At 40.9% G+C, this 19,572-nt stretch overlaps 1 protein-coding gene across 1 annotated transcript in view; it reads right to left on the bottom strand.

Moving 5' to 3' along the window:
- The window catches only part of SLC23A2 (solute carrier family 23 member 2), a 151,014-nt gene that overhangs the window by 95,556 nt on the left and 35,886 nt on the right, over positions 1 to 19,572 (bottom strand). The window contains exon 2 of the mRNA XM_082671560.1: positions 3,782 to 4,035. Coding sequence (XP_082527686.1) covers positions 3,782 to 3,889 — 108 coding nt within the window. The 5' untranslated portion in view covers positions 3,890 to 4,035. The remainder of the gene's footprint in view (positions 1 to 3,781; positions 4,036 to 19,572) is intronic.

Raw genomic sequence — 19,572 nt, 5'->3', positions numbered from 1 at the left:
CTCAAGTGCGCATGGAACATTCTCCAGGATACATCACGCCTTGGGTCGCAAATCAAGCCTCAGTAAATTTAAGAAAATTGAAATAATATCAAGTATCTTTTCTGACCACAAGGCTATGAGATTAGAAATCAATTACAGGGAAAAAAACGTAAAAAACACAAACACATGGAGGCTAAACAATACATTATTAAATAACCAAGAGATCACTGAAGAAATCAAAGAGGAAATCAAAAAATACCTAGAAACAAATGACAATAAAAACATGACGATCCAAAACCAATGGGATGCACCAAAAGCAGTTCTAAGAGGGAAGTTTATAGCTATACAAGCCTACCTCAAGAAACAAGAAAAACCTCAAATAAACAATCTTACCTTACACCTAAATGAACTAGAGAAAGAAGAACAAACAAAATCCAAAGTTAGCAGAAGGAAAGAAATTATAAAGATCAGAGTAGAAATAATGAAATAGAAACAAAGAAAACAATAGCAAAGATCAATAAAACTAAAAGCTGGTTCTTTGAGAAGATAAACAAAATTGATAAACCATTAGCCAGGCTCATCAAGAAAAAGAGGGAGAGGACTCAAATCAATAAAATTAGAAATGAAAAAGGAGAAGTTACAACAGACACCGCAGAAATACAAAGCATCCTAAGAGACCACTACAAGCAACTCTATGCCAATAAAATGGACACCCTGGAAAAATGGACAAATTCTTAGAAAGGTATAACCTTCCAAGACTGAACCAGGAAGAAACAGAAAATACGAACAGACCAATCACAAGTAATGAAATTGAAACTGTGATTAAAAATCTTCCAAAAAACAAAAGTCCAGGACCAGATGGCTTCACAGGTGAATTATATCAAACATTTAGAGAAGAGCTAACACACATCCTTCTCAAACTCTTCCAAAAAATTGCAGAGGAAGGAACACTCCCAGACTCATTCTATGAGGCCACCATCACCCTGATACCAAAACCAGACAAAGATACTACAAGAAAAAAAAAATTACAGACCAATATCACTGATGAATATAGAGCAAAAATCCTCAACAAAATACTAGCAAACAGAATTCAACAACACATTAAAAGGATCATACACCATGATCAAGTGGGATTTATCCCAGGAATGCAAGGATTCTTCAATATACGCAAATCTATCAATGTGATACACCATATTAACAAATTGAAGAATAAAAACCATATGATCGGGCTTCCCTGGTGGCACAGTAGCTGAGAGTCTGCCTGCCGATGCAGAGGACACGGGTTCGTGCTCCAGTCTGGGAAGATCTCACATGCCGTGGAGCGGCTGGGCCCGTGAGCCATGGCTGCTGAGCCTGCACGTCTGGAGCCTGTGCTCCACAACGGGAGAAGCCACAACAGTGAGAAGCCCACATACAGCAAAAAAAAAAAAAAAAAAAAAAACCATATGATCATCTCAATAGAGGCAGAAAAATCTTTTGACAAAATTCAACTTGCATTTATGATAAAAACTCTCCAGAAAGTGGGCATAGAGGGAACCTACCTCAACATAATAAAGGCCATATATGACAAACCCACAGCAAACATCATTCTCAATGGTGAAAAACTGAAAGCATTTCCTCTAAGATCAGGAACGAGACAAGGATGTCTACTCTCACCACTATTATTCAACATAGTTTTGGAAGTCCCAGCCATGGCAATCAGAAAAGTAAAAGAAATAAAAGGAATACAAATCGGAAAAGAAGAAGTAAAACTGTCACTGTTTGCAGATGACATGATACTATATATAGGGAATCCTAAAAAAGCCACCAGAAAACTACTAGAGCTAACCAATGAATTTGGTAAAGTTGCAGGATACAAAATTAATGCACAGAAATCCCTTGGATTCCTATACACTAATAATGAAAAATCTGAAAGAGAAATTAAGGAAACACTCCCATTTACCATTGCAACAAAAAGAATAAAATACCTAGGAATAAACCTACCAAGGGAGACAAAAGACCTGTATGCAGAAAACTATAAGACACTGATGAAAGAAATTAAAGATGATACCAACAGATGGAGAGATATACCATGTTCTTGGATTGGAAGTATCAATATTGTGAAAATGACTATACTACCCAAAGCAATCTACAGATTCAAAGCAATCCCTATCAAATTACCAATGGCATTTTTTACGGAACTAGAACAAATAATCTTAAAATTTGGAGACAAAAAAGACCCTGAAGAGCCAAAGCAGTCCTGAGGGAATAAAACGGAGCTGGAGGAATCAGACTCCCTGACTTCAGACTATACTACAAAGCTACAGTGGTAGCTGTATGGTACTGGCACAAAAACAGAAATAGAGATCAATGGAACAAGATAGAAAGCCCAGAGATAAACCCACACACCTACGGTCAACTAATCTATGTCAAAGGAGGCAAAGATAAACAATGGAGAAAAGACAGTCTCTTCAATAATTGGTGCTGGGAAAACTGGACAGCTACATGTTAAAGAATGAAATTAGAACACTCCCTAACACCATACACAAAAATAAACTCAAAATGGATTGAAGACCTAAATGTAAGACCAGACACTATAAAACTCTTAGAGGAAAACATAGGAAGAACACTCTTTGACATAAATCACAGCAAGATCTTTTTTGATCCACCTCCTAGAGAAATGGAAATAAAAATAAACAAATGGCACCTAATGAAACTTCAAAGCTTTTGCACAGCAAAGGAAACCATAAACAAGACGAAAAGACAACCCTCAGAATGGGAGAAAATATTTGCAAACGAATCAATGGACAAAGGATTAATCTCCAAAATATATAAACAGCTCATGCAGCTCAATATTAAAGAAACAAACAACCTAATCCAAAAATGGGCAGAAGACATAAATAGACATTTCTCCCAAGAAGACACACTGATGGCCAAGAAGCACATGAAGAGCTGCTCAACATCACTAATTATTAGAGAAATGCAAATCGAAACTACAATGAGGTATCACCTCACACCAGTTAGAATGGGCATCATCAGAAAATCTGCAAACAACAAACGCTGGAGAGGGTGTGGAGCAAAGGGAACCCTCTTGCACTGTTGGTGGGAATGTAAATTGATACAGCCACTATGGAGAACAGTATGGAGGGTCCTTAAAAAACTAAAAATAGAATTAGCATATGATCCAGCAATCCCACTGCTGGGCATATACCCAGAGAAAACCATAATTCAAAAAGACACATGCACCCCAATGTTCATTGCAGCACTATTTACAACAGCCAGGTCATGGAAGCAACTAAATGCCCATCAACAATCGAACGGATAAAGAAGTTGTGGTACATATATACAATGGAATATTGCTCAGCCATAAAAAGGAACGATATTGAGTCATTTGTTGAGACGTGGATGGATCTAGAGACTGTCATACAGAGTGAAGTAAGTCAGAAAGAGAAAAACAAATATCGTGTATTAACACATGTATGTGGAACCTAGTAAAATGGTACAGATGAGCCAGTTTGCAGGGCAGAAGTTGAGACACAGATGTAGAGAACAAACGTATGTACACCAAGGGGGGAAAACCGCGGTGGGGTGGGGATGGTGGTGTGCTGAATTGGGCGATTGGGATTGACATGTATACACTGATGTGTATAAAACTGATGACTAATAAGAACCTGCTATATAAAACAAAACAAAATAAAATAAAAAAGAAAACTAATACTAAACTTTCTTTGGGTTAAAAAAAAAAAAAAAAAAGCTAATCCTAGTCAATGCAGAAACTACTTTAGAGTGACTTAAGAAGAAAAAAGACAGGAAATGCTGTTACCGGAAGAGTAAAGAAAGCCGGGTGCTTCGCTTCATCTTCATATTTGCCTTCAGTTGAACTTCCAGCCTCCATGGATTTGGATGTAGTGTTCTTACCAATACCCATCATTAAGAGAAAACGAGTAATTTGACCTTTGGACTGAAGTGGCTGGAAGTTAAGGCTTGTTCACACAAGGAGCCCAGGATCAGAGTCAGCTCTTCCAGTGCCAATTCTCAGGCAGAGATGAGCCCCACAAGTGCCATCTCTCAGCACACCTAGAAAAGGAGAAAGCAGCCAAATTACATCAAGCACTCAAACAGTACAGGACACACAGACACTGTGTTTCCTGCATGGGAAAGTCGAAGTACAAATTATATCCAAACACCAAAAAAACTTATTACACTTTTCAAGTCCCCATCCACCTTCATTTATAGTCACTCAGATTCTGAATCACCTTTTGGAGCGGGCGGTGGGTGGGGAACCACCGAAGTGAACCACCAAAAATATTAGAATACTAGGGAGAAAAAATAGCAGAGGGATTTTTTTTGACATACATTATGGTATCTATCTTAGAGCCCAGCACTATCCAATAGAACTTTCTGCAATGATGGAAATGTTCTACATCTGCCTTGTCCAATACAGTCATCACTAGTCACTGGCTACTGAGCACCTGAAATGTGACTAGTGCAATAGAGAAACTGAACCTTTAAACTGTATCAAATTTAAGTTTAAATAGCCACTTGTGGCTGGTGGCAATCATACTAGACAGTTCAGTTATAGCCAATTTACTACAATTGTATGGATATTAAAATAATTCTGAATTTCCTACAGGTGCCCAATTAAAGGCTGGGAAGACACTGAAAAGCACAAAAAAGAGGAGACAAAACCAACCTAGGATTAAATGGCCATACAGAATTCCAGGAAGGTGGCAAGGTGAGCTTAAATGGGCTAGAATGCCATACAAAAAACAGAACCGAAACATTCAATATCAAATCAAATGACAACATAAACCTAAAAAAGTAATCCAACCCCAAAAAAGGGGGTTGGGGAAGTAAAGTGGCAAGAGATAAGAAAGGGTCCGAGGAGAATCAAGACCCAAGGTGGATCTGACATGCTCGGAGAATCTTAGAGAATCTGGACAACGCTCCAAACTAAGAGAAAATCCAAGTAAAAGTCAAAGGCAGGAAGCTACTAAAACAATCCCATGCAGCAGAAAATATTAAAAACTCAATTTCAAACAACAGAAGTATTACTTGAATAATAAAAGAGATCCACCAAAAGATTAAAAAGCATTTGGAGAATTTGGCTTAAAAAATGAGAGGGCACAGGGACTTCCCTGGTGATGCAGTGGTTGGGAGTCCACCTGCCAATGCCGGGGACACAGGTTCAAGCCCTGGTCTGGGAAGATCCCACATGCCACGGAGCAACTAAACCCATGAGCCACAGCTACCCAGCCTGCACTCTGGAGCCCATAAGCCACAACTACTGAAGCCTGCGTGCCACAGCTGCTGAGGCCCATGCACCTAGAGCCCGTGCTTCCAATGGGAGAAGCCACCACAATGAGAAGCCCGTGCACTGCAGTGAGGAGTAGCCCCTGATCGCCGTAGCTGGAGAGAGCCTGCACGCAGCAACAAAGACCCAACACAGCCAAAAATAAATAAATAAATTTATTTATTTAAAAAAAAGAGAGAGGGCACAAGGGATCCCTTCCAGGATTGGCACACGTACAATCAAACATGCCTAGGTGTTTCTACTTTTTTTTGGTGGGGGGAACACAGCACAGCTTGCGGGATCTTAGTTCCCTGACCAGGAATTTAACCTGCACCCTTGGCTGTGAAAGCACAGAGTCTTAGCCATGGGACTGCCAGGGAATTCCCTAAGATAAAGAAAAAAATACCACAAGCATGTAGGGGTGAGAAGGGACAGAAAACATTCACTGGCACTCAGATTAGAACAATGCGTATAGACCTTAGCACCAATTAATTTCCCACAAGGAATGAATAACCCAGACAAGCTGTCCTGCAAATGTGAAGGCAAACCTACAAGAAGTTTGGAAAGACAAGTAGGAAAACTTCTGTTCAAAGAATTCTCTTACGCACACTTCATTCAACAAATACTTTAGATGAGCCAGGGGAAAAACTGAAATAGAAACAAATAAAAAAAGAGAAAGAATTAACAAAATTTGAAAATTCAATAGTTAGAGGGCAAAAAGGAAAAAATAAAAGAAATAGTTGCCAGAATATCAAGTTGCCTCTATAGAATCGAGCTAGGTGCACACACCAAAATTTTTTGAGGTGGCTCTTTTGGTTTAAATGTTCATGCACATTTTGCATTCTTGTTCACATTATATACATGTCTCTTTAAAGCAGCAGCTCTCAACGATGAGTGATTTTTTTCCTCCAGGGGACATTTGGCAATGTCTGGAGGCATTTTTGGTCGTCACAACTAGGGGAGAGCTACTAGTATCTAATAAGTGGAGGCCAGGAGTGCTGCTAAACATGCACAGGACAGACAGTAATTTTTTGTTATATTTGATGCAAATATCTTATCCCAGCTTTTTGTTTGCTCATGAATTTTGTGAATGATCTTTTAGAACTGTTTTTATTTTTATGTAATCAAATCCATCAATCTTCTACATTGTGATTTAGCCACTGCCATCCATCAGTTTCCCAAGATCTGAAAAAAAAAAAAAAGATACAGTGTGACAGCAAACATACCTAAATATAAAATCTGCCTGAAGTAGCCCTGACATTTTTACCTTGACCAAGAGCTTATGTTTGCCAGAAGACAGGACAAGCAAAGAGGATGGTGAAATTGTTAGATTTTTACAAGACCACCTGCCTTACAGTCACATTCAGAGGGACCAATAAGTTCTTTGCTCTACATCCAGCCCCACTGCCATTAGGATGCCAGCAGACCCACGTTAACTTTAGGGAAAAATGACAGGACTTTAATGTAGAATACATTTATTCTACTAAGTTAATTTTATCTTCATGTTTGTTTCAGATGTGCACATCCACTGCAGTAGCCAACCCTCCCCACTGCTCCCCATCACCAGGAACAGAGGGGGACCAATTCCATCCTGACAAGACCACTTTTCGTCAAGTACTCTGTACTCCATTTCCCTACCAAATGTTTAACCGACCCTCACAAGCTATACTGAGGGGGCCCATCCACTCCCTTTGCCTGTCTCTTACCCAACAGCAGCCTTCAGAGAGTCCTGAAGATATAGACCCAAATGAGCATGAAAGGTTTTGGGGCCAAAGAAAGCACAGGGCAGGAAGCTTCGAGAAAGGCTTTGGGGCAGAGGGCTGCAAAGCCTGGGAAGGGTGGACAAATGGAGGGAAGAAGAAGAGGAAGAAAGGGAGAAGATAATGAACACTGAAAGCAAAAACGCATCTTTTTAAGTTCCAAAATGACAGAGTATTCAACAGCCAAGTACTCAAGACTGATGAAGACAGCCTGAAGGCCAGAAACCACGCATCAACCTGAGATCAGAGTGTTTTATGCACAGACCTGAACTTTTGTGTGGGGAAATGCCAAGGCCAAAAGGCAAACGCAGCAAAAGATTTAAAAATGTGGAGTTTAGGGCCTGTGTTAGAATTTGTGGTAAAACAAAAGGCAAAATCTCCCAGGGAACCTGACACCAGGGAAAGTTTGTCCTCCCACAGTGCCCAGTGACGCCACTTCCTACTCTTTGCAAAAGAAAGAGAATAAGCAAAGCCACTGCTATCTTGCCCCTGACCACATGACAAGGGGAAAGGAGATGCTGGGGGATAAAAGATCAGATTCACAAATAACGAAAACAGTAATAATGACAGCAGTTTTCCAGCTAAGCGCCGATGTGTGCCAGACACATGTCTTACATCTCATTATATAAATGGCAATTATTTCTCCCTAGTAAGCATAGTATTACTTGATAGGCACACTAACTCCACAAAAGTGGAAACTGAGCTTCACAGAAGTTAAGTAACTTGCCAAAGGACACACAGCTATAAGCAGTGCAGCAGCAGGATTCAAACTTAAATCAGTATTCCTGTCCTAACAATGTTTGTACAAACAAGACATAAAACTATCCTCAGTTTACAGCCAACCTCCCTGAGCGAATAAGGTCCAGGCCAGCTGGCCTTAAACATTGTCTTCAGGGTACTTTCTGTCCTCCTTGTGATTTTTGAGGGAGGTCCAAGGGGCAGAAACGGCCAAGCTCCTTCTCCAGGGCTAAAGCCTGCTCCCCTTAGACCAGGAACCCCCAAATCTGCACACTTCTGGCCACTGTGTGGCACGAGCCATCATCTCAACAGCACAACAGCCTCGTCTCATTTTCTTGTTCCATCTTGATAGCTCTATTGCAGCGGGTACGGCCATGCTACAGAAACTACCATACCCTTTGATGGCGTCCTAATTAGCCAGAGAATGACACCCAAATTCCTTAACACGGCTGCAGGTCCACTGTGAAGCCTATGGTGAAATTTGCCCTCGCTATGCTATAGTTTCCATCTTTCAGTTCTTTGAAGGTGTTGGGTTCTCCTCTAGCCCTCAGGCCCTTGCACATGCTGTCCCTCCAAAATAGGCACCCTTCATCTCGCCCCTTTCCCTTGGGGTAACTCCCATCAGTGCTGCCTCTGATCACCACACCTCATCATGGCGTCTGGGAACCATAAAGATGGTTACGATACAACAAGATAATGTCTACCTGCTCAGCCAGACAGGTGCAGAACAAGAGGCATTATCCCCAGTGCCTAACTTGGCACCTGTATTAAAGGCTCCCCAAAATATGTAGAACGAATAAATGATGCTTAAAAATATAATAATAAAGGTACTTCATATAATGTAACAGTCATTCTTGCTTAATACTCTTTCTTAATCTTGGAAAAGAAAAGTAACAGCCAATATCAAACTTATCTGTGATATAACAGATACATTAATGTCAAGGACAAGCCAGGTTGTCGACATCACTGCTATCATTCAACTGACAGAGAAAGATGAGGGGAAATATTTGAAAGGAAAAGAGTGAATTATAGCCATATTAAGAGATATGAAAATTGTAGAGAATCTTTGCATAGATGGCTAGATACAAACACATGAGCAAGGCTCTTTCAGTGCTGACTGATTCTAACATTTCCCAGTTGCCAGCAATAAGCATCTAGATCAGAAGCTAGCAAACCACTGCGTGGCCTGGTTTGGTGTGGTCCCCAGCTATGAATGATTTTTACATTTTTAAAAGGTTGTAAACACCACCAAGGAAGAAGAACATATGACACAGGCCATCTGGTCCATGAAACCTAAGGTATTTACAGAAAAGTCTGTTGACTCCAAAGGTAAGAGGATGAAGGAATCCTGTTTAGAATGGTAATAACAACATTAAATACTTAATAAATTTAACAAAAATGAGCATGATCTTTACAAATAAAGCTATAACCTATTATTAAGGGCCATAAAATAACCAGAAAAACAGACAATATTCTTGGATAAGAGAGCTACTATAAGAGTATATATTCTCCTACAAACATAAAGTATATAAATTTAATAAAAATCAATTAATACCTTAAAGGGGGAGAAAAGGGGGCTTGCTAAAATTCCTGTGGAAGAATAAGCAAAAGTAGCCATAAATATTTGAAAAAAGAATAGGAAGAACATGTTCTATCAGAAAGGGACCCTAAAGTTGTAGTAAACAGAGGAGTTCAACTTAGGTATAAAAAGAGACAAATAGGTCACACAACAGAAAACCCACAAAGTGACAAATATATGATGTGGGAAGCATTTAAATCTTACAACAAAGTATGGATTTTTCAATACAACATGCCAAGACAACTGGTTCACTATTAATAAAATCCAGAAAAGTAATAAAGCCACTAAATGACTATATAATGTTAGGGTAGGGGACTCCATTTTTAGTATATCATTAAAGATGAAAAAGAGATGGAGGCTGATAGATTTTTACAATATAAATTTTTTTAGATTTCTGTATGGAAAAAATCCAACAAAATCAAAAAACAAAATATAATATAGGTAAGATAATGTGTTGATATCTTTACTATCTGAAGAGCTCTTGCAAACCAATAAACAGAAAACAAAAATCCTTACTATAAAAATGGGCAAGACATATGAGCTTCTAATCCTTAGTCTCCCACAAAAACAAATAGAAAAATAAATGTTCGATCCTTGTTTGAAATCAAAAGTACATTGAAATGAGGTATACGTTTTTTTTAACCTACCTCAGTTATTTATAATACCCTTATTGGACAGTGTTAGAGAAATAGACGAACACTCCTAATGAAATACAAATTTGCTAATAAGAAGGTAATTTGGTTATATGTATCAAGAATTATAAATATTCATATTCACTTCTAATACGTCCTGAGGAAATGCTACTTCTAGGAATGTATTTTAAGGTAATAATTAGGACATATAAAAATTTAGCTACAAAATTGTGCGTGTTAACATTGTTAATAAGACCAAAAATCAAGAAAAATCTAATATCCAACACTAGGGAATTGAATGGTAAAACTACGGTATGTTCATACAAAGGAATGCCACTGCAGCCATTAAAAAGATGGCACACGGACTTCCCTGGTGGTGCAGTGTTTAAGAATCCGCCTGCCAACGCAGGGGACACAGGTTTGAGCCCTGGTCCGGGAAGGTCCCACATGCCGTGGAGCAACTAAGCCCGTGAGCCACAACTACTGAGCCGGCGCACCCTAGAGCCTGTGCTCCACAACGAGAGAAGCCACCAGAAGGAGAAGCCCGTGCACCGTAACAAAGAGTAGCCCCCACTCGCAGCAACAAGAGAAAGCCCACACACAGCAACAAAGACCCGGCGCAGCCCAAAATAAATAAATAAATAATTTTTAAAAAAGATGGCACAGAAATATTTATTGACGTGGGAAAATGTCTGCCTTATGTTATATAAGGAAACAGGGTTTTTTTTTCTAAAGTATAATATTATACTAAAGCCAGTCACAGAAGGACAAACATGACATGATTCCACTTATGTGAGGTATCTGGAACAGTCACTCATAGAAGCACAGAGTAGAATGGTGGTTGCCAGGGGCTGGCAGGGAGGGGGAAGTGGGGAGTTGCTTTTCAGCAGGTATAAAGTTTATTAAGCAAGATGAATAAGTTCTAGAGATCTGCTGTACAACATCATGCCTATAGTTAACAATACTGTATTGTTCACTTAAAAGTTTGTTAAGGGCTTCCCTGGTGGCGCGGTGGTTGAGAGTCTGCCTGCCGATGCAGGGGACACGGGTTCGTGCCCAGGTCCGGGAAGATCCCACATGCCGCGGAGCGGCTGGGCCCGTGAGCCATGGCCACTGAGCCTGTGCGTCCGGAGCCTATACTCCGCAACAGGAGAGGCCACAACAGTGAGAGGCCCGCTTACCACAAAGAAAAAAAAAAAAAAAAGTTTGTTAAGAGGGTAGATCTCAGTAATAATTAATAATAAAAGATATCAATTTTCTAAAATAATGCAGTGAAAAGAATTAAAGGAAATTTATACAATGAAAAAAGCAGTATGTACAGAAATAACCCACTGTGTATGGATAAGTGTGCCACACGCATATACACACCAAAATGTTAACCAAAATGTTGACTGGTGGGACAGCAAAGGACTTATCTTTTTCCTTTTATTCCTCTATTTTTCCTGAAGTTATTTACTCAACAATGAATGCTATGCTCTCTTTCTCCCCCAAGAGCTACATCAGCACCCATATCAAATCCAAAGAAGTGATCAGTTTCCCTTAACAAGGGGATACAAAGCCATTCAGTCCTTTCTGTTGAGAGATCAGAACACAACTCTATAATTGCAAAGTGGTGTGGAGTAAAGTTCTTATGTTTAAAGTTGTAATTTTTGTCATCAGAGAATGGAGAAAAGACAAGGCTTTGTAAATTATACTTAGCAAGGAGGGAACTAACAATGAAAGAGGCGTATCAATAGCCAAGGCTGCCCCAAGAAGTGATCCTCAACTTTGACTCTATGTTGGAACCACCTAAAAACTTTAAAAATACTCTCTACCCACCCAGAAAGTCTACTGAATAGGACTGTATAGCCTGAGCATTTAGATTTTATAAAACTCTCCTGCAGCCAGAGTTAAAAATCCCTACCTTAGAGCAAGCAAGAAATCACTGAAGAGTCAAAAAATAATAAATCAACCTCAATAAATGTAAGCCTCATCGGGTGGGAAAATAGCAATTTGGGAAATTCTGCTATGAGCAAATAGAAAAGGAAACTATTTAGATCTTCAACGAATCTTTCAATTCCCTAAAGATTGAGCCACCAGCTCTCTAGCCACCGATAATCATGCACAAATGCAGAATAACAATTCTTAATCAGTGTTTATTTCATCAGCTATTCAGCCAGAGATCATTTCTTTCTTTTTTTAAAAAATAAATGTATTTATTTATTCATTTATTTAATTTTTGTCTGCATTGGGTCTTCGCTGCTGCATGCAGGTTTTCTCTAGCTGCTAAGAGCAGGGGCTACTCTTTGTTGTGGTGCACAGGCCTCCCATTGTGGTGGCTTCTCCCATTGCAGAGCACGGGCTCCAGGCACACGGGCCTCAGCAGTTGTGGCACACGGGCTTCAGTAGTTGTGGCTCGCAGGCTCCAGAGCGCTGCAGGCTCCGTAGTTGTGGCACACGGGCTTAGTTGCTCTGTGGCATGTGGGATCTTCCCGGACCAGGGATCGAATCCGTGTACCGTGCATTAGCAGGCAGATTCTTAACCACTGCACCACCAGGGAAGCCCCAGTGATCATTTCTTTTGCACTGAATTTTTTTATCTGACCATTTTTCCCCTGTCAGTGTCAACTTTTTCAACTGTGGCTTACCATGGCCACCTGACTTGAAAGTATGATGGTACTACCCAAACAGCGGATTTAAGGGCCAAACTGCTCCTGGAACATAATACCAACATCTTTTGTGTTTCTTGGAAGCACAATCAAATGCTAAGAAAATGTGTATTCCCAGCACCAGCTCCTAGTAGTCCCTAGTACACAACATACAAAACACTCTATGGCTGAATGAATTAATCACTAAGAGTCCTCTGAAGGATAGAATCCCCCTGTGTACACTTCATCTTTATATTCCAGTTCATAAAACAGTACTCAACAAATGTTGATGAGAGCCACATTTACCCCAAATAGATGGCACTGAACGAATACTACATTGAACACATAACTGCAAAGCAAATCCATCACTTGATCTGGATACAAAAACCTACAGTTCTCCAAAATGATAAAGAATAAGAAAAAAAAGAATAGAGAAGGACTTCCCTGGTGGCACAGTGGTTAAAGACTCCACACTCCCAATGCAGGGGGCCTGGGTTCAATCCCTGGTCAGGGAACTAGATCCCACATGCATGCCACAACAAGGAGCCCATGAGCCACAACTAAGACCCAGCACAACCGAGTAAATTAAAAAATTTAAAAAGGAATAGAGAGAATAAGAATCAATGGTTCATGTACCTAAGACTTAATTGGGAATCTTATTCAACATGCAGATTTCTTCCACACATATAGTGGCAGAAAAATATTCAAAGCTGTTTTTATTATAACAGTCCCAAACTCAAGACACAGAAATGTCCATCAACAGGCAAATGGATAAACAAAACATGGTGGGTCCACACAAAGGGATACTAAGCAATTAAAAGGAAGCAACTACTGATGCACCTAATAACATGGAGAAATCGCACAGACACAATGTTGAGTGAAAGAAGCCAGACACAAGACGTGCTGCCTGAATCCCTATAGACAAAACTAATCTTCGGTGGCAGGAAACAGTTAGTGGTGATCTACAACAGCTAAGATGGGAAGGAGGGACTCCAGAGGCAGAGGAAGGAACCTACGGAGTGACAGAAATGTTCCATAACTTAACTATGATTCTGGTGGCTCCATTTGTATGTATATCCATTTACTGTATGTAAACTATGGCTCAGTAAAGTTGATTTTAGAAGAAAAAAAAATTTTAACTCCCATAATCCCACCAACTTTAAAAAAATGTCCCCTCCCCCAAATTCTGATTCCACAGACCTGCATCAAAACCTGGGACTTACATTTTTAACAAATGCACAAATGTTCTGATGCTAGTGGTCCTCAGATCAACACCTCTGGATGGGCAACCTGGGGTGGGATAAAGCTATTTTCCCCACTTGCAGAAATCTATCTAGACAGGTGAGACTATATGATCACGAAAGAAAACTCTGGGATAAGGAAACTCAAAACCTCAACTTGCCAAGTGGTAATCTGGTCCTTCCCAAGATACAAACAAGAACTTTCAGAGCTGGCCAGGTTCAATGATAAAGCACATTTAAAAAGTCAATTTGTAGCTCTCTGCTTAAATCCGATCATTAGGGGATTATAGTTGAACTGTGGCTGCTCCATTAAATTCTGTTAAATGCTAACATTTGACCTAAATGCTTTTAATTCAAGCCAAAAGAAAGATTACTGGAACAAATATCCTCAACTTGTACGTGATCAAACTTCCTTTAAATATAATGACTTAAATCGTTGCCTAACATACAGTCTTGCTTTAGGGGGTTTAGAATTCTGACATTGACCCTGGCTAGCTATCACTATTCCATTTAAACAGTAATGAAATGAACCTGTAAGAAGTGGTTATCATTTGCCCTTGTGATTACAGTTATGGTGTAACTGGGGGGGGGGGGGGGGGAATCATCCTACAGCCTTTTCCAAAACACTCTAAGAACCCTTGCTCTTATTCTTCAAACTGCAAGTCACCACCCACTAGTGGGCCATGAAACCAACTGGATCTCAACCAGAATTTGCAGAACAATGAAATTTAACAGAATAAAGAAAATTCAGAGCACATCTCACAAGATAAGGGTAACCCAGAGTTTCAAGGTAAAAACTGTGGGTCAGTCAAAAAGAGCCTAAAAGTCACTGATATAAACTAAAGTTCTGCCCAGTGACACAAAAGGCATATCTCAAGTGCCCAATTTAAATCAGGTTATTTGCTGAACTTTAACATACTCACAGAAATAATTTGCCGAAGTGGTACAAGATGATGACACTGATTAACAAAATATCATAACATCCCCTTGCCACAAGGATAGAGAGAGCACCCAGAATCATGGCCTCAGAGTGGCCTTTCTTTAAAATCTATCAGAGCCCTAAACCAAACCACCTCAGTGACTGCAATCAAGACAGGCTCTATTGCACCCCAATGAGCTGTGTAAGCTTCTGTCACTGTGTTGGTTTGTCAATTTGTTCCCTTAAAAAGAAGAGACTTTTAAAAAGTTAGATAAAACCGGATTTCTGAAGGGGAATCAGGATTGGTTGTCAGGTTTCATCTCAGAAACCACATGCTGAGAACCTCAGGAGCCTCTGGGCCTATGAGGCGCCCATGGCACAATCCTACAGGCAAAGTGGAAGGGAAAGGGCCCCCGGATGAACGCTGCTCAAATACTTAGGAATCACCTAAAAATATAGTCAGGGTCCTCAACAGTGGGCCAGAGAGGATGCAAAGCCACTGGATAGACATGGCAAATATTCCTGGAACATCTGTAGGATGAGGTGAGCAGGGAAGATCATTCCTAATTGAAAGCAAATATTTTTGGAGCATAAGATGACATGCCTAACTGATAAAATGATGGAAGATGTTAAAGAATATGCTCTGCCTTCAGAAGACACCTTCAGTCTCTTGCAGAGACGTGGCCTGGAAAGCCCTTGGTACAGAATAAGCTCTAGTCCCAAACAGACTCTAAATCCTAAAGAAGCTTACATCCAGCCCAAGACAGGTTGTTTTGCTGATGTCAGTTTACACACAGCCTGAGCCATGAAAATTGGTGGTCGTGCTGTCTAGAGGAGAAAACAATGACTCATTGACTGCTCAATTAGGGGAAAGATGGAGTCAAGTTTACAGTAAAAGGTCAAAGCAGCTGATGTTTTGTTAGTTTGGTGGCTTTAAAATACAAAGTCATCAGTGATCTCTGTTTTTCTGACCTAATGTTGTAGGTCGTAGGTATCAGATGCTGTGGCTAGTACCATACAACAGAAATCTCTTCCCCAAACTTTATTCAAAATTATGACAAGACCTTAACACTCATCATCCTCACTGTGCCTCTCCTGCCCCAGGTACTATCCATATGAACCATGTTGACCTGCAGAGCTCCCAGGTCTTAGCTCAAAAAGCCTCCTCCTGTGCTTCCCTGGTGGCGCAGTGGTTGAGAGTCCATCTGCCGATGCAGGGAACACGGGTTTGTGCCCCGGTCCGGGAGGATCCCACGTGCTTTGGAGCGGCTGGGCCCGTGAGCCATGGCTGCTGGCCCTGCGCGTCCGGAGCCTGTGCTCCGCAGAGGGAGAGGTCGCGGCAGTGAGAGGCCCGCGTACCGCCAAAAAGTCTCCTCCTATAGGAAGCATTCTTGGGTTAGCTGTTCCTCTACTTCCATGTTTCAATAGCACACTGCTTCTTGGTCCAGCTTCCCAACCAGGCAGGGATGGGGCAGAGACGCAGTGTTCATCACATAAAAAAGCATTCAAATATATGAGGAAAAGAGAATTTTTCCATGGGTCAGTTAGCCATACAACCAAAACAAAACCTAATCCCTGCCCTCCAGTTTCACTCAAGGAAACCGTGTGGCTGGGATAAGAGAGAGGGTAAGGGAGAGGTAGTGGAGCAAAAGGTATAGTCTGTGGGCCAGAATTAAAATATAAACAGATATTTGAGAAAACTCAAGCAGAATCAAGATGGATTTTATTGCATTTATTTCCACTGTGTGATTTAACATACCACTTTTTGTACAAATAATGTATTTTTATGGAAACACTATTTTTAGTGTATTAATATTATTTTTAATGTACAGGGGCCACTGAAAAGCTAATTTTATATGGAATTTTAATGACAAGATAAAACATATGCAAAACTGACTATTATATCCAAGATACAAACATGATATCACTTAACTGTATAAAAATTCTAGGAGGAGTTGTTATTATCCCCACAGTTTAAAACTGAGGCACAGAGAGGGTGATATACCCTTGGACAAAAGCCAAGGGCAAGTGACAGACAAAGCAATCACTGAGAGCATGAAACTGCTCCTATTCCCTTACAGACTAACAGAACAAGGCTCTAAAGATGAACAGCCAGAAAAGACCTGAGATGTTATGTCTGAAGGTCATTTTGGAGGAAGCTAAGGAAAGCCCCCAGTTACTGTCAGGGAATAAAAAGAAAGACACTTTCTCCTCTTCCACACCTCCAAGTAACCTTTGTCATTTGATGTCTCCCCCCACCTTTCCAGTACAACAACAGACTTGGGTGCTTAAGTAACCTCCAGGGCATGGCTCTGCCCTGCTAACCCTGTGCTCCCTCAGTACCACCCCAGCTCCTGCTTCATCCTCCATTTCTAGCACACAGGTAACTCATCTCTCACCTCTAGCTACTGTTGCCACTGCTAGCTCCGCTGGAGAAGAGAAGGCACTGCTCATGTGCTGGGAGAAGCATTTCCATGCCTCAAGCTCAAATGGACTAATCAGCTCTCTCCCTGAATTACCCTTCAGACCACACCATTCCTCTTTGGAATGTTCTCACCTTTCCTGTGCCCCAACTGCCAAAACCAAATTTCTTTCTCTCACCTGCAGAGAGAGGTCAAGCCCCACCTTTCCTTAATTTCCTGACTACCCATTACACCTGCTCTGTTTTGCTGGACTTTGGCACAGTTACTTAGTTCTCTCAACCACCTGCTCTCTTCCTATAGTCTGGAAGAAATCCTATTTGCAAATCTCTTCTGCAATATTTTTTTTCTCCCCTCCAAGCCCTCCTGCTCTCTATTCCAGTTTACTAAGAGTTCTGTCTCCTCCTCCCCACAGACTCTCTCCAAGATAAGGAAAGGGGCACTCTGAAATCTCACCTACCCTGATGGATTAACTGATGGCTGAACAGTGGGTTTGACTACACTGCACTGCAATTACCTGGGGCTGGGACACTGTAATTCTTCTCTAGACTAAAACCAAGTACACAGTGATTGAAATAAATTTTCCCTGACCTTCATTAAATGGGAGCCTTTCTCCTGACCTTTAATAAACATCCCATGCCTGTTTGTTATATATATATTTTTTTTTCTGCAGAGGAGCATGTTCCTCCTAATCCATTAAAAAAAAAACAACCCACATCCATTCAATATAGAGACTACAATTACTTAGAATCCTATGGCACAGATGTATTGGTTTTTTTGGTGTCAAAACCTGACATTTTTACAACCCCAAAACCTTAAAAGGAGTATAAATAGATGTATTCAGCTATAAAAGAGGCTCCAGCTCTCTCTGAGGTTTGTTTAATCTATGTTCCTTGTTGCCTGTGTACTTACTTTTCCTCAAATCCCTAAAATTTTGTATAAAATAAAACATAAAAGAGCACAGAGGGCCTTGGAAGTCCCAGGACTGGACCTCACTCAGAAAATAAGGTAAATGAGCACCTGAAAAACACTGAATCTAACATTTTAATTGCTGCAGATCAGGTTTTTATTGTCACTCTCACATATTTAATGAAGGGCATCGCCTTCTAAGGGTTGCATAAATCTTAATGTTATTAATATTCAAATAATGTCTGACAGCACCAAGAAAGACTGTGGAGATTTTCTGGTAACCCAGCTTAGGAAACTTGAGCCATAGGCTCCTCACCCACCTACACAGACATACACACACATAGCCATATATTCGCAGGAAAAAAAAAAAAAACAACAACAAGACACACAGTCTCATAGACAGGAGCACACATAGTCACAGATGCATGTGCATGGAAACAGACACCCATAAACCCAGATGCACAGACATAGGCAGATGCAGACACTAATTCCCCAAAGCAAAGCTTCTGTACCAAGAAATGGTCTTACCTGAAGAGTGAAATCTTACTGTATCCCCCCACAATATTTTGTATTCAGTGCCCTACCCACCAATTCTGTGCTGGGATCTGTGTGAGGCTGGGATCCTTCTGATGCTCAGCATAAGACTCTTCAGGTGCTGAAGGAATTTTGTCTTTTATAACCGACACAGGCTCACCAAAATTGTATAACATCACCACCTAGTCAGAAATGCTATCTACTTTGTATTACACAATAGCCACCCTCTGGTTACAAACGGTTACTGCATACCTCTAGTATGGTTTGTTTACCATCAATCTGTAGCAGGTTTCTCTGTGGCAGGCTGGATATTCTATTGTGGAAACCAAGCAGCTGCTGCGATTACATTTCTCAAACCCACACAAATAAGGCAAATAAAAACCTATCTTTCCAAACCCTTCCGTTCAGATGAACAAGTCCACCCACACTGCTTTCAGCTCAGTGAAAAGGGAGATTAATTTTACTCCCTGGTAATTTTTCATTTCCCCAATCAGGGGCCCAAAGACAACTATTTTCAAAGCTCAAAGACTTTCAGAGATTAAAAATAGATCTGGGGGCTTCCCTGGTGGCGCAGTGGTTGAGAGTCCGCCTGCCGATGCAGGGGACACAGGTTCGTGCCCCAGTCCGGGAGGATCCCATATGCTGCGGAGCGGCTGGGCCCGTGAGCCATGGCCGCTGAACCTGCGCTTCCGGAGCCTGTGCTCCGCAGCGGTAGAGGCCGCAGCGGTGAGACGCCCGCGTACCGCAAAAAAAAAAAAAAAAAAAAAAAAAAGATCTGAAGGTATGATTTCTTCATTAGATTACAGGCAGAGCCAACAATAACCATAACATTGAGAGCTCTAACTGCTGGAGCCCCGCTGTATGTGGCACCTCGTGTACACTCCCAGCTGCAGAGGCCCCACTGGACAGTGAAAGTGCCATGAAGACATAGAAAAAGGCAGACATACACTGACAATCTGGTA

Source organism: Grampus griseus, assembly GCF_964374135.1.
Source record: "Grampus griseus genome assembly, chromosome: 14".
Lineage (NCBI taxonomy): Eukaryota > Metazoa > Chordata > Mammalia > Artiodactyla > Delphinidae > Grampus > Grampus griseus.
Note: the sequence above shows the minus strand (reverse complement) of the source record. Positions and strands in the feature narration are given on the sequence as shown.